Source organism: Hemiscyllium ocellatum, chromosome 12 (assembly GCF_020745735.1).
Source record: "Hemiscyllium ocellatum isolate sHemOce1 chromosome 12, sHemOce1.pat.X.cur, whole genome shotgun sequence".
Lineage (NCBI taxonomy): Eukaryota > Metazoa > Chordata > Chondrichthyes > Orectolobiformes > Hemiscylliidae > Hemiscyllium > Hemiscyllium ocellatum.
In genome coordinates, this window is record NC_083412.1 from 78,964,348 (window position 1) to 78,988,063 (window position 23,716).

General features: G+C 41.0%; 1 protein-coding gene across 3 annotated transcripts in view; it reads left to right on the plus strand.

Annotated features, from left to right (window-relative positions):
* The first annotated feature begins 3,236 nt into the window (after positions 1-3,236).
* Positions 3,237-23,716, plus strand: part of runx1 (RUNX family transcription factor 1) — a 233,737-nt gene continuing 213,257 nt past the window's right edge. For all 3 annotated transcript variants that reach the window (XM_060833748.1, XM_060833749.1, XM_060833750.1), the window contains exons 1-2: positions 3,237-3,357; positions 3,537-3,638. In XM_060833748.1, the coding sequence (XP_060689731.1) occupies positions 3,581-3,638 (58 nt within the window). In that variant the 5' untranslated portion in view covers positions 3,237-3,357; positions 3,537-3,580. The remainder of the gene's footprint in view (positions 3,358-3,536; positions 3,639-23,716) is intronic.

Genomic DNA, 23,716 nt, shown 5'->3' on the forward strand with positions numbered 1-23,716 from the left:
AAGGGTTATTTCATATTCTCATAACATTTCACCCCTCCTGCTGGTGCTGAATTCTGCTTTAGTGTAACTTCACAGCATTAGTAACCAGTTATACAAAGTCTTTCATAGCTACCGGCAGACTCCGGGTGCTTTATAACGAACTAAGTACTTTTTTGATAAACACAAAGAGGTGCAGATGATGGAAATCTAAAACAAAAACAGAGTGCGAGAGAAACACAGCAGGTCTGGCAGAATCTATGGAGAGAATACAGAGTTAATGTTTTGAGTCCTGTGAACCTTCATCAGAACTTAAGTATATTTTTGTTATGGCCTCATTTCTCAAAAAAATACATGGAATCTAACTCGGACTCAGCAAGATCACACAACCAATAAGTGACTGAGTAAACTTTTCAAACATCCTGTTGGTTAAGGGATACATACTGGCTATACATAAGAAAAATTCTGCTCCACCTCAAATAATCCATGGGATCTTTAATTGCCCAATTGATCAGGCACTTGGGGACTCGTTTCAACATCTTACGTGAAAGGTGCATGGCAATTTGCATTTTTTGGTGAACCTAAAAGCTTACACACTCAGAGGTACAAATGTGTTGCTGGTCAAAGCACAGCAGGTTAGGCAGCATCTCAGGAATAGAGAATTCAACGTTTCGAGCATAAGCCCTTCATCAGGAAGGGCTTATGCTCGAAACGTTGAATTCTCTATTCCTGAGATGCTGCCTAACCTGCTGTGCTTTGACCAGCAACACATTTGCAGCTGTGATCTCCAGCATCTGCAGACCTCATTTTTTACACTCAGAGGTAGTTGTTTTCTGAAGCATACAGTACGCCAGGGTGAAAGAATCTCATCCAAGAGCCTTTCTTTATCTGTCAGTGAATGCCAGTGGATGCGATGGCAGACACCACAATTAAAACCAACTTTCACCTCTCCAGGAGTCATCATTGCTGCATCCCCCAACAGGGGCTTGCTGGATACATATCAAACATTGATTATTCTCCTGTCCTGACCTGGAGGTACTTACTTCAATCGTAGGAACTTAGCTCCTGTCTCATTTAAAATACATGAACAAAGCATTAATGAAGCAAAGAAGATGCAATCGCAAGCTATGGGATACCTGCGATCCACAGATCCATGATGGAGAGGAGGCTACTCTTGTCCCAGAATATTTTAAAATACATAGATGGATAAAAGGACCACAATAATTTGAATAATCACACACGGATTGACGATTAATGACTGATGTTTAACTCTGAGAGCTTCTCTAGAGCACCACGCCAGGTCCTGGCTTCCTCACATTGGTTCCACGTGCACTTTTAACATCTCTACGCACCGATTGATGTCAAAGAGCCAGCAGACCTCCATAGAAGCATCCTCTTATGGAAAAGAGCCATGAACTGGGCTGGGAACAATTAACAACGATAGGATGAGGGAGGGGAGGGGGTTGGTGGGTGGAATCTTACTCTTTGACTAACCCAGCCTTGCCAATGGCTATGCCTTAACATCACTCAAGAAGAAAAGAGAGACAAACACCCCTCTTTCTTTCCGCCCTCTTTGCTTTCATTTTTTTTCTAATATAACATCAAATGATTCTGAATACTGTGGCACCAATTGCATGGAAATGAGCACCAGGCTTTGCGCAGCATAATAGCCTGGAAATACAAGAAAGAATTCATAGTGTACATCTCACACACATGGTGAAGTTATTTACGGATATACATCCAAACCATGACACTAACGGACTACAATTTCTTTGTTGAAAGATACAGCTTGTCACCAGAGGTTGAAGATTTAATTATTTTGTTTTTTTCATTAGTAGATTTTATATATGAGTAGGAACACACAAAGAAAAGTTAGCAGCAGATGGATCGGTTAAATGCAATGTGGTTAACTGCAAAGGAAATTCAAAACTTTGTTCACAGAATACTTGCAGTGAGCCAGCTGCTATACAACCAGGCGCGCTCAAACCTAACAATTAGGAGTCCCAATCACTTGCATTGTCCGATTGAAAAAAAAGGCAACGTAAGCCAGTAATAAGCAGACGACACATAGAATAATGTGCCATTTACCAACGGAGAATAAATTCATTGACTTGCCTTTCAAATCCGTGGACTGCAATTAGAACATAAAGGCACTAATGTATTTCTTTTTATAAATAACTGCTCGGAATAGGACCTTGTGAAAAGTGCTGTGACAGTTACCGATGATCCCAAGGTGAGTCTCTACACTCTCTATAACTTGTGGAATCACTTTAATTAACTGAGTACTTTTTTTGATATCAGGTATCCTTATTCGGAAATTGGTTCGGATTTAGTTAGTTGGTAGCAATCTGATATATAAGTAGGTTAAATGTTTTGAAGTTGATTTTTTTTTTCCTCTGTTTGTTTTCCTCCTCTCAGAAGGGGTTGATTCCACAGCTGCCAAGTCGGCAACTTGCCGTTCTGTTGATCAGTGCACACACTTCACATGCACTGAATGTCAGCAGAAAATGTGGCAGCGAAGGGTCATTAGAGATGGTCCCTATCTCCTCATTTCATGGTCACCTTCACTCATTGAGCAAGATCTGGGCAGGATGCGGTGGGTATGTAGAACAGGGGTGCAACTATCAATTAGGATTTTCACTTCAATATTCTTAAAAGTTTAAATAGCATTCAGAACTGGAGATGCACATATTCCAACAACATGAAAAAAATTTGTCAGTGCTTCTACTAAGATTGAAGGGCGAGAAATAATCACAAAGGCACCAAACGTACCGCCGAAAAATGTATACTGCATTCTGAACATAATTAAAACAAAATTGTAATGTCATCTTATCATTTCCAAGAAAGAAATTCTTTTTTGTTCAATAACTATAACGAAAAATTAGTAATGGAATTTAATTATTTAAAATAATATTATTTTCAGCAGCACAAAAATTGAAAGCTGCAGTGAAATATTACTGATAGTTTAAAGCAACTCCACTACTCTTAAAGCAACACAGGCTCTGTTGTACAGGATCATATCGTTCTATTTGCATAATAAGCAAAAAGGGACTGTGAGTCACTTTTGCAAACTCTAGCCTCTGCTATTTCCTGACTGAGCTAAGGGGAGGGCAGGTGGGGCGGGAAGGGCATGCTACAATGAGAAAGAAAAGCGACATCACTTGGGGCACATGATCAACGGCAGCCAATTAGCTTGAATTATCAAAAGGGAACAGTTAAATTTGTAATTTAGGTTGTGTGAAACTCTTTGGGCCTCATAAACAACCACAGAACCACAAGTTGGGTGCAGACCAGTCACACAACAGTGGGTCCGGGATATTGGTCAGCACACAGCAACTCATTCTGATTTAAACCACAGAGTGCCAAGCATTTCGTACAGTGGTAAGCATCATCTAACCACAACCAATCCACTATTTTTACATTTCAGACCTCAAAAAGTACCTTATCGTGTTGTTTGCAGCGCTGCAGAAGCTGTGTGATAAGGTAAAAGGAAATTGCCAAAGATGAACAGTACAGTGGAGAGTGCGACTCTTAAATTCTGTTGGTTTTCCTTTGAAAAGGTGGGAGACCTGTGCAACCAGTTAGGACGGCTTCACGGGACACCATGGCTTCGAACAGCATATTCGAGTCATTTCCTTCGTATCAACAGTGCTTCATGCGAGGTAAGTGTTCCAGTTTAAAGTGATTCACTCCAGTGCATGTTGAGAAATAGTCCTCCAATGTTAGATACAAGAAAGATGTTGTTGCTTTTGTGGCTGCACGATGAGTACTTACTGAGTTCATAGCTGATGCAGAAAATGGTTCATCTTTAAGTATTTCATTTAGTTGTCAATTATCTCCAGTTCAATAAATGCTCTGCTGAAGACAGAGAAGTGCCTCAGAAAAATGAAACACGTCTGTCATGAGCAGCTTTTCACCCAATATGATGTGAGTCTTGTCTAATGGCTTCATTGGAGAAAATATGTACTCTTTAAGGCTGACTGAAGAAACACTGGAGTTGTTAGTAAAGTCGTTTTGAAAACATTGAATTAGTCACCCTCGACCGTGAGGAAACAGAAGTACAAGATATATGTTCAGAAGCTTATGTCACTTTGAGTCATTAATAGTAGTCAAAATCAGGCTGCTTTTCTTTTCATGTTTTTGAAAAAGAACGATTATCATGAAGTAAAACAGACTGACAAATGCATGAGCAACACTCTTGAAACAAAGATAACTCTCTTTCTAAACTGTTGCTCAATTTTACGTAGCATGCCACTGCTTTTGGTACAGCTTGCACCTTAAGGGAGAATTTTGTACCATCGACTCATGGTGGTTGGATGATTTATGCATTCCTGCATCATCATTCAGCTCCATTGAATGGCCACAGTCCCAGTGCAAACTTGCTAACAGCTCCCTTGGCTCACTAAACAACTGTTTCCTCAGTGCTGTTAACAGCCAGAGGAAACAATATTCACCAAATAACGAGAAGGACCTTCCTGGATTCAGTTTGCTTTTATTTCATGTTTTGTTTCCAACCCGTGGCCACAGGAAAACTTATTGAGGAAATTTTTACGAGTTAGATAAGGTAATAAACAGCAATGTATAAATAATCCTGCTTCACTCCTGCAGAATGCAGGCAGCTGAGGCAGAACTGCTGAACAGTTAAGGGCATTAGTTAAGGTGCCATTTTTAGCCCACCGCACTGCGTTAAGGAGTAACAAAAGGAGAGAGCTTGAAGCAGGCAGACCACCATTGGCTGGTCTGACCAGTTGATGGCTTAAGCAAAAGAAGGGCCAATTGTCACACACAGGCCAATTAATATTCAATAGAACTTGAATAGACATTAAGAGGACTGTCATTTTAAATATGTATATAATAAAGCCATAAAATTGGAAAGGAAATCGGCTTATTTAATCTGCTTGTACTTGTGATAAATTTGTTTTGTTATTTTGGTTTGGCTTCCTCTTATTTCCTTGCCTGTGCATTGAACTCTGGTCAGCCTAGAGATATGAGACAGAAACAGAATGCCTCCTAGACTCATGCAAGTTAGATAAATAATCATAGCTGTGGGCAAATTGTTTCTGGTGCACTTTTCTCCCAGCTATTTGCGTAGCCTGGTCTTTGCAAATGTCCCCGGTGCCACTCTCTTCGTCTTGTGCAAAAACACTGCCAAAATTTATTGCCCTCGCTCTGCTAACAAACCCCAAATGGTCGGCTGTGGGGAAATAACAAGTAGTTCTCGTCCCATATATTTCACTTTATCAGTCCTTGCAGTTCTCTCAGAAGGAAACCCATAACTCTTGTAGCATGATACCCATGTTAAAAACGAGAAGGAGAGAAAAAAAGCAATTGTTCTATTCTAAGAAAACACTGGAAGAAAGCTGACGCATGAATTGAGTGTGGTACACCACAAAGGATATGGGTCTTTTCTATCATACCACACCAGGCTCTCCCTTCTGCTCTCCGACAAGGAAACTGCTGAAGTCGCACCCTCCAATGAAACATTGCGCCCCAAGAGGACGGATGTTTTCAGCTTACAGTGAGTTTAAACATTAATCCTCATAGTGAATATAAGCGCAGCCTAATTGTTCTGGTAATATATCACTCAATGGTACATTGTGTTCCAGCAAACTTTGCGCTGTGCGCTGGTAACCATTTCATTTTGTATTCACAAACTAACTATCAAAGGGTTGCAGGTTTGGGGGAGGTGAGGTAAAAAAAAAGAAAGACTTTTTTTTTCACATTGTGCTGTTCCTGAGTGCAGAAAGTCTCAAAGTGCTTCAAAGACTTTGAAACTTCTGAGTGTACACTTTGATGTGATATAGATAATGCAGCAGCCAATTTCCACACAGCAAGCTCCCACAAATGCCTATGTTATAATATCCTGGTAATCTGTTATCATAATGTTCATTGAAAGGTACACAGAGCCAGGGTATAATGGAGAACTCTGCTGCTTCCCTCCAAAATAGTGCCAAGGGAACTTCTTGATCCACCCTCAGAGTGTAAAGAGAATCTTGGTCTCATCCAAAGAGTGATGCATACATTGCACCTTTTCCTGATTGTTCTGCTCAAAAGTTCACCATAAAGGTTGATTGTTGCTAAATACATCAAACCAGTCTTCGCTCCGACTTTGTTCCCTGATGGTGTGCATTTACATCCTGAATTTTGTTAAATGTTGCTGACGTTGCATCCGTTATATTTCATTACACTTTCATTTCATAAGCAAGGGCATTTTATAGCTAAAAATATGTTGCTGGAAAAGCACAGCAGGTCAGGCAGCATCCAAGGAGCAGAAGATTCGACGTTTCGGGCATAAGCCCTTCTTCCTGAAGAAGGGCTTATGCCCGAAACGTCGAATCTCCTGCTCCTTGGATGCAGCCTGACCTGCTGCACTTTTCCAGCAACATATTTTCAGCTCTGATCTCCAGCATCTGCAGACCTCACTTTCTCCTCGAACATTTTATAGCTACCAAACTAACAACAGGTAGCATGGTGGCTCAGTGGTTGGCACTGCTGCCTCACAGCACCAGGGACCTGGGTTTGATTCCAACTTCAGCTGAATAGATTGGGTTGGGATATCTGGTCGGCATGGACGGGTTGGACCAAAGGGTCTGTCTCTATGCCTCTATGACTGTCTGTATGGAGTTTGCACATTCTTCCTGTGTCTGCAGGGCTTTCTCCCCAAAGTCCAAAGATGTACAATTTAGGTGGATTGACCATGCTAATTTGCCCAAAGTATCCAGGAATGTGCAAGCTAGGTAGGTTAGCCATGGGAAATACGGGATTTCTGGGTCAGATGCTCTTTTGAGAGTCAATGTGGATGCAATGGACTGAATGGCTAACAGGGATTCTATCAACAAGGTATTTCAGAATGTATAGCACTACAAATCTGTTGCATGAGCCAAGACTGGAAGGGATAGGCTGAATGAATATTAGAAATTGCCTGGTGTAATGTCAAATGTATTCACTGACTACCACAGGAAGGGACAATTCCATAGCACAAACTTTACTTGAAATTTGTTGCCCCCTTGCTCTCATTTGGTAAACTAATACAAGAATTTCTCTGCAAAGTCTGGGAACAAAAAGCTATTACATCCCAAATTATCCAAATGAAGGAAATAGAAATAGAAACGAAGCTGAAAAATGTGTTGCTGGAAAAGCGCAGCAGGTCAGGCAGCATCCAAGGAGCAGGAGAATCGACGTTTCGGGCATGAGCCCTTCTTCAGGGCTTCTTCCTGAAGAAGGGCTCGTGCCCGAAACGTCGATTCTCCTGCTCCTTGGATGCTGCCTGACCTGCTGCGCTTTTCCAGCAACACATTTTTCAGCTCTGATCTTCAGCATCTGCAGACCTCACTTTCTCATAGAAATAGAAGTACCATTTTTGACACCCTTTCCTTAATTTTCATTATTGGCCACATTATTGCTATCATCAGTGCTATATTTACGCAAGAAACATGTAAAAAGCTCCTAAAGTAAATTGTTATCCACTAGGAAATATATTTTGTGCACAAATATTGAGCCACCTGGGTAAAAAAGGATTTTTAGGTTAACAGGATGTTTGAAATAAATATTTTATAGTTGGGAAAAACTTGCATTTACATAGCACCTTTCGCATTCTCTCACTATCCCAAATGTGTTACAGTCAACTAATTACTTTTTGAAGTATGTTCACTGTTGAAAGGAAGGTAGCAGTGAGTTAAATCATCAGGACATGGAGCTTCAGATGTTCATTGATGGACAAATGTTCACTCAGACACAGGACAAAACTTTGTTGCAAATATAAAATCTAGAACATATGTTAAGTGAAACAGCCCTCATAGATGATCAGATGTTCATTTCTTTCTTAACTGTTTACCATTAGGTGGCACACTGGCTCAGTGGTCAGCACTGCTGCCTCATAGTACCAGGGATCTGGATTTGATTCCAACCTTGGGCAACTGTCTGTGTGGAGTTTGCTCATTCTCCATGTGTTTGTATGGGTTTCTTCCGACAGTCCGAAGAGGCGGGGTTCTGGTTAATGGAGGATGGGGAAAGAATTGTTGCTGTTAAGAGCTGCTCCTTTTTTTTTGAGGTATTTTCAGTGTTACAGCTGATTTTCTTGAACTCAAGGTGCAGTAATTACTGTGTTGTAAGCTGTTACATTGTTTTGGAACTTTGGGGGAAAATAAACAAAACAACGGCACTTTAAAAAGGAGGAAGAGAGACACAAGGCAGTGACCACATGGTCAGTGAATCAAATGAGAAAGAAACCAACATTGCTGTCTGACACATCAGTGAATCTGCACAGCTACGGCCTTTGCTGTTTGAGTTATGGAATGAGCTGCCAGAGGAAGTGGAGGAGGCTGGGGCATTTATAACAGTTCAAAGGCATCTGTATCAGAATATGGATAGGAAAGGTTTACAGGGATATGGGCCAAGTGCTGGCAAATGGGAATAGATTAATTGAGGATTTCTGGTTGGCATGGACATGTTGGACTGAAGGGTCTGTTTCTGTGCTGTACATCTCTATGACTCTATGACTATGTACATGATAGGTGGTTTAACCACGCTAAATTGCCCATAGTATCCAGGAATGTGCAGGCTAGGTGGGTTAGCCATGGGAAGTGCAGGGTTACAGATTCGGTCTGGGTGGGATACTGTTTGGAGGATCGGTGTGGGCTTGCTGGGCCTAATGTCTGGAGGGATGCTATGATTTGAGTATAACAAAAGATCAATGCAGTGAAAAGTGATAACTTGTGTTGAGCTTGCTACAGAAATATCAGCTGAGAAGTGGTGAGCATTTGACCAGTTCACAAATAAGCTCATTTTGATATTTAATGGAGTGAATGTGTTCATTTAGACAGATCCTATTCCCTAAGCTGTTATAAATACTGCCCAAACTAAACTTTGCTTCCGTAAATATTAACCCACACCCTCCTGAGTAAACAAGCTGGCTAGTTTCTTAGTGTCAGATGGGGTAAAGTGGGAGCTCTGTACATTGGCATGCAGCAGTGGTTCAAGCTATACTTACCACAAGGACCCAAAATCTTTCCTCAGTGCAAGATCAGCATTTAAGAACAATAACATACAGGTTTATTTTTTGACTTGCAATCTTAGAGAGAGTGTCGCATCTGTTCATTCAGAACATCCTGTAAAAGTGTTGCTTCAAATGGTGTCATTGTGAAACCACACCTGCAGTGAAATCTCAAGCTTGAATGCATGGCTGTCAGAGCAAGTGTTAGCATTATTCTTTTTGCAGGACGTTTTATAGAATGGAATCTCATTGGCACAGTATTCTGAATCCCACAGATGCACCCCCTACAGGGTCACCTCCTTCAACAGCAAATGACCACGCCGTCCTTAAATTAGAGCACTGATTTATCATTCAGCCCAAATGATATTTAACTGTACAGTCATGGGTACGCACGTGGAGCGGACACTGATGTGATGGCATCATGTATTTCTGATATCACTGTGTGGGAGTTTTAAACTTGAGAAGTCTGTGCAAACGACTGTGGTTGCACATTCCAGATGTTGATGTAAACTGGTTTATATTAGTTTTCTGATTCCAACTTGAAAATAAAAGTGAGGAGTCTAAACCATCTAGGAGCACAGTCAGGATCTGTTCTGCATTTAAGAAACTGTGCATAATTTGTTAACCCTCTCCCACCATATGGTTTTCCAATAGTAACTACCTAATCCCCAGAAATGCAAACTCAAATTATTGCCCACATATGGAGGCCAACAGCCCAAGGGGAGTCTGAGTCAGTTCGAGACGAGTCAAAATAATGTCTTATTCTTTAAAGCTTTATAAGATGAATAGGGGATGACTCGTGCCCAAAGCAGAGAGCTGGGACTCTGATTTGTGTATTTGTTCTCCAGTGATCGTTCTCTATGCAGTGGGGTAAAAACAATGACTGCAGATGCTGGAAACCAGATTCTGGATCAGTGGTGCTGGAAGAGCACAGCAGTTCAGGCAGCATCCAAAGTGCAGCAAAATCGACTTTTCGGGCAAAAGCCCTTCATCAAGGCATCCTGATGAAGGGCTTTTGCCCGAAACATCGCTTTCGCTGCACTTTGGATGCTGCCTGAACTGCTGTGCTCTTCCAGCACCACTGATCCAGTTATCCATGCAGTGCTAGCACCCCGAAAGGTTGTGTGTTCAAGGTTCACCCCTGAAACATGATCAGAGAACTTGGGCTGTAGGGCTGAGGGAGTGCTGCATTGTCAAATGCTGGTGATGCTGCCCAGTGGATGAGACATTAAGTCCAGGTAAGGTCTGTTGTCGAAACTGAGTGCTCAATATTCAATGGCACGCTGTCAAAGGAAAAACATGAAATTCTTTCTGATGGTCTGTCTGGTATCTATCGCTTGGGGACTAGAGAGTTTGGGGAATAAGGAGGGGGTGTAGGGTGGAGCATAGGAGGTCGTAGGGTGACTTTGCAGAGATTTATAAAATCATGTGGGGCATGGATAAGGTGAATAGCAAAGGCCTTTTCCCTAGGATAGGGGAGTTCACAACCAGCAGTTTATTTTATAGGTGAGAAGAGAAAGATTTAAAAGGGACCTGAGGGGTAATTTTTTTTCTCTTACAGAGGGTGGTTCATATAAGTTCATAATATGTAGAAGCAGAACTAGGCCATTTGACCAGCCAAGTCTGTTCCACCATTCGATCGTGGCTGATGGTCTCCTCACCCCTATTTTCCTGCCTTCTCTCCATTACCCTCCAACCCATTACCAATTAAATATCTGTCTAACTCCTCTTTAAATTTACTCACTGTCCCAGCATCCACCACACTTTGGGCTAGCGAATTCCACAGATTCACAACTCTTTGGGAGAAGTAGTTTCTCCTCAATGCTGTTTTAACTCTGCTACCCCTTATGAGAGACTATGATCTCTCGTCCTAGAATGCCTCACAAGAAGAAGCATGCACTCCACATCTATTTTGTCCACACCTTTGATCATTTTGAACACCTCAATTTGATCTCCCCTCATTCTTCTAATTTCCAGAATGTATATGTCTGAACCATTCAATGTCTCTTCATACGACAAATCCCTCATCTCTGGGATCAATCTAGTGAACCTCCACCGAACTACCTCCAATGCTACTACATCTTACCTCAAATAAGGGGACCGAAACTGTGCACAATATTACAGGTACAGTCTCACCAATTTAAATTAGTCTGCAAAAAGATATCAGATAAATACTTAAAGAAACAAATGGCAAATATGATTAAGGATGTAGGACTAACAGGGTTTCTCTTCGAAAGAACTGGAGCAGACTCAATAGACTGAGAAGCCTCTTCTGCTTCTATTTTAATCATTTGTGTGCTATGAATGTTACTGGGATGGCCATTCTTAGTTGTCCTTGAAAAGGTGGTGGTGAGCTGCTTCTTGAAGTGTTGTAGTGCCATTGGATAGATAGACAATGCCCTTCAGAAGGGATATGGAATGAACTGCTAGAGGGAGGAAGTAGTAGATGCAGGTACAGTTGCAACATTTAAAAGACATTTGGATAAGCACATGAATAGGAAAGGTTTAGAGGGATATGGGCCAAACAGGACCAGTTTAGTTTGTGAAACCTGGTCAACGTGGATGAGTTGGACAGGAGGGTCTGTTTAAGTGCTGTATGAGTCTATGATCATCAGCACTGAAAGCAGATTATCTGTCCTTAGTTACAGCGATGTTCATTGAAACTTGCTGGACACAAATCATTGTTGTATTTTTGACAATACTGAGTGCACTAAAAAAAAAGTACTTCGTTGGCTGTTAACTTGCTTTGGGAAATCCTGAGATTGTGAACGTGTCCTTATAAATGCACCCATTGTTTTTACATGTTTCCAACACTCCTGAGTCCCTCTACTGTGTTACTGGAGCATTTAGTCAGCTCCTTTCTCCCATGATCTGCACTCCTTCCACAGAAACACAAACAGATCTTAGCTGAGGAAACAAAGATTCAAATGTAAAAACAAAAGGTAAACAATTAGAAAAGAAGACAAGGGAATGTAAAACAAATTACACCTGTTTCAAATTAGTTTTCTAATTATCCAATCAGGAGCTGAACAAAATGATATAACAACCACATTCAGCTGTCATGAGTGGGTGAGGGTGAATCAGACTATTAGAATGCATTATGTTAAACCAACTCTTCAATTTTGAATATTGACATATTTGGCTTCAAACCCCAAGTAAGCGTTTAATTTCACATTTTAATGTTGGTACACAATTTTATTTGCACTCTCTTGATCAGAATAAATTATCAATGGCCCAAAAATGAAACTCAACTATCTACCATCCCCAAGATACTGGGAACTTCAGACTGAAACTGGCTTTTCCCTTTTCCACTAACCTACCACACAGCCTTAAACAGTCTCACTTGTAAGGCAACTGTGTTCGATAAATCACCAGTGAGACTTTGGGAACCTCAGCCATTATTCTGGCTTAGACTTCCTCTTGAGGGTCCCAATTTCTAGAGGGTAGCAGCCAGTAAATCTCTTCTTACCAAACATCCTGGCTATCACTTGATGAGCTAGGCCTCTGATAGGTCTGGGCACATCAGGTTAACCTTTACAACAATAAGTGGACTAGGTTAATCCTGAGCACTATTTCTGATTGCACTGTTGCAAGTATAAAGATTCACAAGGACAAACTGACAAAAGATTAATTCAGAACTAACATTGGAAGGCATGTGTTCATAGTGTGAGCACATTTCTAATTAGTTCTGGTTAGACAAAACCCTTGAGTCATATACAGTATGATATCATGGGGGTGGGCAGTGTTCAAAGGCCTGTACAGCAGGAGGAATGAGAAAGGCCCAATAGCCTTTAATATTCAACTTCACTTATATGATTAGATTAGATTAGATTAGATTACTTACAGTGTGGAAATAGGCCCTTCGGCCCAACAAGTCCACATCGACCCGCCGAAGCGCAACCCACCCAGAACCATTCCCCTACATTTACCCCTTCGCCTAACACTATGGGCAATTTAGCATGGCCAATTCACCTAACCTCCACATATTTGGACTGTGGGTATATACCCGCTTAAATTGTGGGATCTGAGATTCCTGCCACTCTCGAAACTTCCAGAGAATTAGGATGTAGCATTTCAACTAATACAGTGTCCAAAGTGCAGTTAGTACTAAAGCAGTAAGGACTTCAATTTTACAATTGTGCCAAATACAACAGGCCAACTGAACTTAATAATCAAATATATTGTTGATGTCTAAGTGACATAATCTTATGAAAATTGAAATATCATTATTAAGCTTCTGTGTAAATTTAGAAGGGACAACCATTGTCCACTCCAAGACTTCTGGGATACAACTGTCTATGAAATAGGCAGAGATCTTTTAAATCTACTTGATATTTACATCCCTTTGCATCAATTCACAACCAAACAGGAGTCGATAATTGGCCCCAGACAATATCCCACAATTTCATCTCAAGCTATTTCAAAAACATTCCTGAACCTTTCCCAGTGCCTATTTTTCATTCTTTAGTTAAGTAACCTAGCCTTGTGAAACTGTCATTTTTTCACTATTTTATAATTTTATCAAATTCCATGTCTGGCCTTCAGGTTCAACTACCCCTTCAATTTGGAAATTAAAAAGTTTACAGTGAACTTTAGAACCTAAGTCCATTTTATTGCTTCTGATAATGTTGAATATGTCCCATAGGGTGAACAAGAAAAATTGCACTATATAATATAAACTGCAGTGCCCATAATGGACGACCAAGTCATAAAGCCAGCTTTACACACAGATATAGAGTTGAAAATTGACTCAGTACTTCAGAGTAGCAATTTTTCCCACTGAACCAGAAGGTTTGAGTTCAGGTCTTATTCCGGAAACTCAAAGACAAAATCTAGTGTAACCATGGAAAGTTACACTTTTTGAGGTATTTCTGGTGAAACGTTAAACCAAATATTCATCTGCCTCTCAGGTGAAGGGATAATGACCCTATGACACTATTCTCCATGTTGGCCAAGTCAACATTTATTCTTCTACCAACCCACCTCTTGTTTCTTTCACTGTTATTCATGAGAACTTGATGTACACACATTTTGTTGCTGGGCTTCCTACAAAAATGAAAAAACTGTATGGCTATTTCATTTAGTGAAGGCTGCTTTGGCATACCTTTGAGGTCATGAAAGGTAAATGCAGGTATAAGTAAATACAAAACTTTATTTTACTTCATTGGAACAATTTACATCTGACATCAAAAACAGAAAGTGCTGGACAGTCATAGCAGATCCATCCATTTTGACTGAGCAAGCTAGCTAATCAGTGCTTGGTCTTCTTTCATCTGTTGTCTCTACAGATACCACTTGACATTTTGTGTGTTTCCAACATTTTCTGTTTTCACTTGAAGTCAAGAATCAAAATTCCTTCATTGACAGTGAATTCAATTGAGAAAATGTAGGTAATGTTTACTTTTTTCAGTGAGTAATTACTTTTCCAGGCTTAATAAGCGACCATATATGTCACTCAACACCAACAGATATTTGGTGGACCTTTGCTCAAAAGCAATTCAAGAAAGAGATAGATATATGTTTAGACTTTAAATGCATCAAAGACAATGGGAGAAAGGAGAATTTTAGCACAGAGATAGATCACAGAATCGCGCAGTATAGAAGAGGTACTCCAGTCCGTTAAGTCTGTGCCGTAGATGATCAGCCACAATCAGACTGAATGGCAGATCAGACTGGAAAAGCTAAATGACTCACTCATGTTCTCTCTCGGATTCTACCTTATAGATTATGTTGAAATGACATTCCTAATTCTGCTGTTTTGGAGCTTTGTAAGGACAGAAAACAAACATGTGCAGTGTTAAATTAATAACAAGGAATGTCCTACAAATGCACCAAGTATTTGACTGCCACTATCAGCAACAGTTACTTTCAAATTCTAACTTAATTTAATTTATTTTTGCCTAAACTATTAAGGAGGCATTTATCTTAAGTGGCACAGTTCCCGACTCAGGCGACTGACTGTGTGGAGTTTGCACGTTCTCCCTGTGTTTGCGTGGGTTTCCTCCGGGTGCTCCGGTTTCCTCCCACAGTCCAAAGATGTGCGGGTCAGGTGAATTGGCCATGCTAAATTGCCCGTAGTGTTAGGTAAGGGGTAAATGTAGGGGTATGGGTGGGTTGCGCTTCGGCAGGTCGGTGTGGACTTGTTGGGCAAAGGGCCTGTTTCCACACTGTAAGTAATCTAATCTAATCTAATCTCCACTTTATAAAGCACCAAGCCTAGCTCAAGCAATTGATTGGAAAGATGTTAACTACTTAACATAAGTGCCTATCTTTATGGTTTTTGTAAGTTGTACATGTGCTTGCACTGCTTATTCACACTTTTATAAAACAACTTCCATTTTAATGCTAATTGGTTATGATAGTCTGTGAATAAAAATTCCTTTGTCCTTTGTGAGGCTTCAGGTTTCATGCAGCTTGCTGGCTGGATGGTATAACATAACAGCCCATCTTTCTCTATTTCCTGGGTGTGCTTCAACTCCAGTATAGTGGCCCATGTGTATCCTGTTTATTGCAGCTGCTCAGATCCAGTGCCAGATACTATTATCAAAGTTGCAAGTGTCAGAAAACAATTATTCCTTGTGATGGCAGTATGGAGACATTCTTTTTGTTGTTATTCATGGATGTAAATATATTTTTAAATTACCACATAATACATTTAGTGTGTTTTAGCTATAGGAATCAGTTATTCTTCATTTATTATAGATCCAAAAGATATTCCCCTTCTTTTGAAGGCACTGAGTGTGATGCCATTCTCTCTTGTTACTTTAGGTAGGCAGCCAGTCTTAGCAAGTCAGTATAGATGGTGAGAGGGAGTGGAAGATGGTCGTGAATGCTGGTCAAGCCCAATGCCAGCATAAAATGCCATTACTTCCACAGATCTTCCATCATGGAGCAGTAATCGACAGCGTCTTCAGGGAAAACAAAACTGGAGCTCGATTTGAACACAGCTTTGCCTCCCACTTTGGCAGCACATTCGGTGTCAGCTGTGACTCAGTTGAAGGCAAATCTCACCTTTAATTCAGCATGTCGTGAGTAGACATCTGACACTGGGGGTTCAAAACTTAATAACTATATGCCCACATCTTCCCTCAGTCAACTGGAAGCACAAGTGGGGGTAGGTGCAAGGAAGGTGCTGGAGGGATATTCAGTAGGTTGGGAGGATTCTGGTGAGGACTAAGTTACCTTCCTGCCTCTGTCCAATGAAGTTCATGGTAGGAGGGCGTTCAGACAAGCTTCTTGCCCTCAAAGCTAATTGATGCCCTAAGGTGAATACCAGAAGCATGCAGGCAGGAACTCGGCCACACTGGGATGCATTAAACCAACTCTCTATCTTTACATTGCTTGTCAACTTCCAGAGGACATAGTCATTCAAAGTGGTTCCCTGTGCTGACAGGGAGAAAGTGAGAACTGCAGATGCTGGAGATCAGAGTCGAGAGTGTGGTGCTGGAAGAGCATAGCAGACCAGGCAGGATCCAAGGATTAGGAGAATCGATGTTTCGGGAAAAAGCCTTGTGCTGACTGACAGTCTGTGCCCTTTCTGGCAACCCGCTCCCAACCCCTCAGCTTCCCCATGCTGCCTTCCTCCAAGGACCCACTCCTCAAATCCCACCTGTTCATCCTAGGCTTCCAATGGTGCATTATCATTGGTTGCCATTATTCCCAGACAGACAATGGAGAGCATTCCATCAATCAGAGGATTTAACCCCAGGGAAAGGCTGGCAGTGACCACTTCAGTATTCAATGGGACATACAGGACTCTGTCTGGTTCTCCAGCCAGCCGGCCAGACCACCGTTTTAAACATTAAATGCTGCCTGCTGAATCAAACACACACAGAAAAATAGACTTACAGTCCAGTGAAATATTGAGGAAATCCTCAGTAACCAGGGTAAGTGAGGCCTAAAGACTTGCTTGTTCAGCTGATGATGCACTGTTGCTCTTCTTGGCTCCACAAGGAATGTAAAAACCAAGCTTTCAAACTAACATCTTTGGGCATCTTTGGCCCTGGCTCATCTATCAACTAGCATCACCGAATGCCAAAGACACAAAGCTTAAATCATTGGTCAAAGTGGAAGTCAGGCCCCAATTATGTCACTGGAGCCCAATGGATATGTTAAAAGAAAGTCAGTGTTGGATTCCAGCAGAGATTGATCCTTCCTGAACAAGCTGATTAACACTGCTGGAAGGGAAAGTGACATTGACAAATAAATCTCCGAGATGATGTTATCTGCTGTTATCCCTGATTTGATGGACAGGTTGAAAATTGCCCCTACAATGCTGGCTGGTGCCAGAATATTGGATGATGGACTGTTATCCTAATCTGTAGAGCCACGGTAAATAAACATAGGGACATTTGTCAAGAATGCCAAGCTGGAAACTCAGGGTATGATGAATCATGGTTTACCGAAACAGAAAATACCTAATGAATTCAGAATTTTAAAAAAAGGAATCACCCTTAAGGTTTGTGGATTATATACTTTCAGGTCACATGCTTGCAGTTATGTTTTCAGTAAAACCTTCACTTCCTGATGTTGAGATGCATAGTGTTCAAAACAAGCTGGAGACCCACATGATTTTGCAATAACTCAGCACATTCCATCAACAAAGAACTGGAAACATTGTAATGATCTTGGCATCGAAATTGATAAACAGTGGAGCCAAAAACAATAAAACTAAATTGGCTAGAAACTGTCTTGTATGCTGAAAAATTGATGATCTCAGATATATATAAGAATAATAGGGTTGTAGAGGATTTTAATTTTCAAAACTTGACTGGGACTGCCATAGTGTTAAGGACTTGGATAGTGAGAAATTTGTTAAATGTGTTTGAGATAATTTTCTTTCTCAATATGTAAGTATTTCTACTAGAGAAGGAGCAACATATAATCTTCTCTTGGGAAATAAGGCAGGGCAAGTGACTGAAGTAATAAAAGTAAAAGGGGAACACTTTTGGAGTAGAGATCCGAATTCTATCTGTTTTAAAATAGTTATGGAAAACGCTAGGCCTTCCTTCCATGAAAGTTAAAGTTCCTAATTGGAGTAAGACAAATATTATTGGTGTGAGAGGGGAACTTTCAAAAGTTGTTTGAAGTAGACTGCTTGCAGGTAAAGAAATGAACCACAATTGGGAGGCTTTCAAAAGTGTGATAATGAGAGTTCAGAGGCATTATATTCCTGTTAGAGTGAAGGGTACAACTGGTAAGAGTAGGGAACAATGGATGAATAAAGGTATTAAGGTTCTTGTCAAGACTAAGAAAAGTCATATATTAGGTATAGACAACTGGGATCAAATGAATCATCTCCTGAAGAGTATAAAGGGTCTGGAAGCCTTCTTAAGATGGAATTCAGGAGAGCAAAAAGGAGATATGAACTAGTTTTGGCAGATAAGGTTAAGGATAATCCATAGAGATTCCTCAAGTACATTAACAGGAAAACAGCAACTATAAAACGGGCCCCTTAAAGATCAACGAGGCCTTCTTTGTGTTGAACCTCAGTAGATGGAAGAGATACTAAATGAACACTTCACATCTGTTTTTACTGAGAAGAAAGAAATGGATACTAAAGAACTCGGGGGGAAATAAAAAGATATTTTGTAAACAGTTCACATTACAGAAGAGGAAGTGCTGGAGGTCTTAGAAAACATACAGGTGGACAAATCTCCAGGACCTGATCAAGTGTATTCCAGGATATTGTGGAAAATTAGGGAAGAAATTTCAGGGCCCTGAGAGAGACATTTGTGTCATCTGTAACGACGGGTGAGTTGCCGGAGATCTGGAGGGTGGGTAATGTTGTACCTTTATTTAAGAAATGCTGAAAGGCAAAATCTGCATGCTATAGAAAACCGAAAGAACTGCAGATGCTGCAAATCAGAAACAAAGCCTGAAGTTGCTGGAAAAGCTCAGTAGGTCTGGCAGCATCTGTGAAGAGAAATCAAAGTTAAAATTTCGGGTCCGGTCACTCTTCTTCAGAACTAAAAACTTCCTCAAAACAGTTCTGAGGAAGGGTCACCAGACCCAAACCATTAACTCACAGCTGCTGCCAGAACTGCTGAGCTTTTCCCACAAATTCTGTTCTCGTGCCTTTGAACTACAGACTTGTCTGACATAGGTAAAAAGAAGAACAAAGAACAAAGAAACTTTACAGCCCAGGAATAGGCCCTTCGGCCCTCCAAGCCTGAGCCAATCCAAATCTACTGTCTAAACCTGTTGGTCAATTCCTGAGCATCTGTATCCCTCTACTCCCCAACTACTCATGCATTTATCCAGATGCATCTTAAATGAATCTACTGTGCCTGCCTCTACCACCTCTGCTGGCAATGCGTTCCAGACGCCCATCACCCTCTGTGTGAAGTACTTGCCGCGTGTATCCCCCTTAAACTTTCCACCTCTCACCTTGAAAGTGTGATCTCTCAATATTGAATCCTTCACCCTGGGAAAAAGCTTGTCTCTATCCACCCTGTCTGTATCCTTCATGATTTTATAAACCTCAATCAGGTGCCCTCTCCATCTCCTTTTTGTATAATGAAAATAAACCTAACCTACTCAACCTTTCTTCATAGTTAGTGGGTAGGTTGTTGGAAGTGATTCTGAAAGATAGGAATTACAGTACATGCAATTGGAGAGGCAAGGATTGAATAAGGATAACCATGATGTGGAGGTGCCAGTGTTAGATTGGTGTGGACAAAGTTAAAAATCACACAACACCAAGTTACCGTCCAACAGGTTTATTTGGAAGCTCTAGCTTTCAGAGCGCTGCTCCTTCATCAAGTAACTAGTAGGGCAGGATCATAAGACATGGAATTCAAAGCAAAAGATCACAGAATAAGGATAGTCAGCATGGATTTATGCATGAGAAACTGTGTCTCACAATCTTGATTGTGTGTTTTGAGGAAGTAATCAAAAATATTGAGGGCAGAGTGGTAGAGGTAGACTTTAATAAAGCCTTTGGCAAGATTCTACATTGTCGCCAATTAGTAAAGTTAGGTCACATGGGATTTATAGAGAGCTTGCCAATTGGATGCAAAATTAGCTTGACAGAAGGAGACAGAAGGTGATGGTGGAGGGAGGATTTTCATACTGGAAGCCTGTGACCACTGGTATTCCACAGAGATGAGCACTGCATCCACTTTTGTTTGGGATTTATATGAATACATTGGATAAGAATTTAGGAGACACGGTTAGTAAGTTTGTGGATGGTGGCATAGTGGACAGGAAACATGTCAGTGGTGTGTTCCCCAGATTGTGCTGAGTCTAATCTAGATAGAGTACCCACTGAAGTAAAGGTCTCAGTGCTGGATGAGAGTGCAGCTGATTGTTTTGCCAATGCATCCTCTGAAAGTTCACAGGTTTCCTTCACAGAGGGGGTGCTATAGCTGACATGGTTCAGGCTGTGGCCTCTATCTCTACAAAGAGATCTTGATCAAGTGGGTCAATGGGCATTTTGGTAAAATGAACATGGGCTGAACTTAGACAATAGACAGTAGATAGACAATAGACAATAGGTGCAGGAGTAGGTCATTCTGCCCTTCGAGCCTGCACCACCATTCAATATGATCATGGCTGATCATCCTTAATCAGTATCCTGTTCCTGCCTTAATCTCCATAACCCTTGATTCCACTATCCATGAGAGCTCTATCCAACTCTTTCTTAAATGAATCCAGAGACTGGGCCTCCACTGCCCTCTGGAGCAGAGCATTCCACACAGCCACCACTCTCTGGGTGAAGAAGTTTCTCCTTATCTCTGTCCTAAATGGTCTACCCTGTATTTTTAAGCTGTGTACTCTGGTTTGGCACTCACCTATCAGCAGAAACATGTTTCCTGCCTCTAGAGTGTCCAATCCTTTAATAATCTTATATGTCTCACTCAGATCCCCTCTCAGTCTTCTAAACTCAAGGGTATACAAGCCCAGTCGCTCCAGTCTTTCAGCGTAAGGTAGTCCCGCCATTTCCAGGAATTGACCTTGTGAACCTACGCTACTCTCCCTCAATAGCCAGAATGTCTTTCCTCAAATTTGGAGACCAGAACTGCACACAATACTCCAGGTGTGGTCTCACCAGGGCCCTGTACAGCTGCAGAAGAACATCTTTACTTCTATACTCAATCCCTCTTGTTATGAAGGCCAGCATGCTCTTAGCCTTCTTCATTACCTGCTGTACCTGCATGCTTACCTTCATTGACTGGTGTACAAGAACACCCAGATCTCTTTGTACTGCCCCTTTATCTAAATTGATTCCATTTAGGTAGCAATCTGCCTTCCTGTTCTTGCCACCAAAGTGGATAACTATACATTTATCCACATTAAACTGCAGCTGCCATGCATTTGACCACTCACCTAACCTGTCCAGGTCACCCTGTAATCTCTTAACATCCTCCTCACATTTCACCCTGCCACCTAGCTTAATATCATCAGCAAATTTGCTAATGTTATTACTAATACCATCTTCTATGTCATTAATATATATTGCAAAAAGCTGCGGTCCCAGCACTGAACCCTGTGGTACCCCAGTGGTCACTGCCTGCCATTCCGAAATGGAGCCATTTATCACTACCCTTTGTTTCCTATCAGCCAACCAACTTTCAATCCAAGTTAGTACTTTGCCTCCAATACCATGCACCCTAATTTTGCTCACTAACCTCCTATGTGGGACTTTATCAAAAGCTTTCTGAAAGTCCAGGTACACTACATCTACTGGATCTCCCTCATCCATCTTCAGAGTTGCATCCTCAAAAAATTCCAGAAGATTAGTCAAGCATGATTTCCCCTTCATAAATCCATGCTGACTCTGACCTATCCTATTACTACTATCCAGATTTGTCGTAATTTCATCATTTATAATTGCGCCAGCATCTTTCCCACCACTGAGGTCAGACTAACTGGTCTATAATTTCTTGCTTTCTCTCTCCCACCTTTCTTAAAAAGTGGTACAACTTTAGCCACCCTCCAATCCACAGGAACTGATCCCGAATCTATCGAACTCTGGAAAATAATCATTAACGCATCCACGATTTCTCGAGCCAACTCCTTCAGTACCCTGGGATGTAGACCATCTAGCCCCGGGGACTTATCAAACTTCAGATCTAACAGTCTCTCCAACACCAATTCCTGGAAAATATAAATTCCCTTAAGTGCAGGTCCTACAGCCACTGTTACCTCAGGGAGATTGCTTGTGTCTTCCCCAGTGAACACAGATCTGAAGTAACAATTCAATTCTTATGCCATTTCTTTGTTCCCCGTAATATATTCCCTGTTTCTGTCTTCAAGGGCTCAATTTTAGCCTTAACCAATTTTTGAATTTCACATACCTAACAAAGCTTTTACTATCCTCCTTTATAATTTTTAGCCAGTTTACCTTCATACCTCATTTTTTCTCTGCGTATTTCCTTCTTAGTAATCCTCTGTTGTTCTTTAAAAGCTTCCCAGTCCTCCGTTTTCCCACTTATCTTTGCTATGTTATACTTTTTCTCTTTTAACTTTATATTTTTCTTAACTTCCCTCGTCAGCCACGGCATCCCATGCCTCCTCCTAGGATCTTCTTCCTTTTTGGAATGAACTGATTTTGCATCCTCTGCATTATACACAGAAATATCCATCAATGTTCCTCCACTGCCATCCCTGCTAAGGTATTGCACCTTTAGCCAGCTCCTCCCTCATAGCTCCATAGTTCCCTTTATTCAGCAGAAATATTGTCACTTCTTAGACACAACTTAGACAATTAATGGAGGGACCCTGGGTAATGTTGTAGAACAGAGAGATTGAGGGGTTTAGGTACATAATTATTTAAAATTTGCGTCACATGTGGTTAAGAAGGCATTTTGCATGCTTGCCTTCAATGCTCAGATCTTTGGGCATAGGACTTTGGACATCATGTTGAGGTTGTACAGAACCCTGGTGATGCCTTTTCTGAAGTATTGTGTGCAATTCTGGTCCCCCTGCCATAGGAAGGATATTATTAATTTGGAGAGGGTTCAGAAAAAAAAACATTATAGGATGTTGCCAGGAATGGAAGGTTTGAGTTATAAAGTTAGGCTGGGACATTTTTCACTGGTGTGGAAGAGGTTGAGGGGTGATCTTATAGAGGTTTGTAACATACTAAAGGACATAGAAAAGGAAAATAGCAAGGGTCTTTTCCAAGGGTGGGTGAGTTGAAAACTAGGTGACATACTTTTAAGATGAGAGGAGAAACTTTGGAAAGGACATGAGGGGCAATGTTTTTACACAGAGAGTGGTTCATATGTAAATTGAACTATCGGAGAAAGTGATGGATCCAGGTATAGTTACAATGTTTAAAAGACATTTGGATATGTACATAAGTAAGAAAGGAGGGATATGGGGGCCAATTGCAGGCAAGTTTGATTTGGGAACATGGTTACCATGGACCAGTTGGACCAAAGGGTCTGTTTCTGTGCTGTATGACTTTATGCCTCCACATCCACTTAACTTTTTATGGGTTTTTTTACATGCAAGAGTATTCAACTGGATTGAAATGCTGAAATGTATTTCTTGCATAATGGCTTCCAACATTTATAATTTGTATTTGAACATAGAAAAACAGCCCCAAGACAAATCACAGCAAAATAGAAATGGACTCTGAGCCAAAGAAGGGGATACTAATGTAGGTAATAAAAGGCAGTTTTGTTTTAAACAGGATTTTGAAGAAGGATTAAGATATAAAGGAGTTTAGAAAGGGATTTTGAGAGATCAGGTAACTAAAGTCCCAGGCGTGACTGAAAGCAGGTGGAAGCAGAAGAG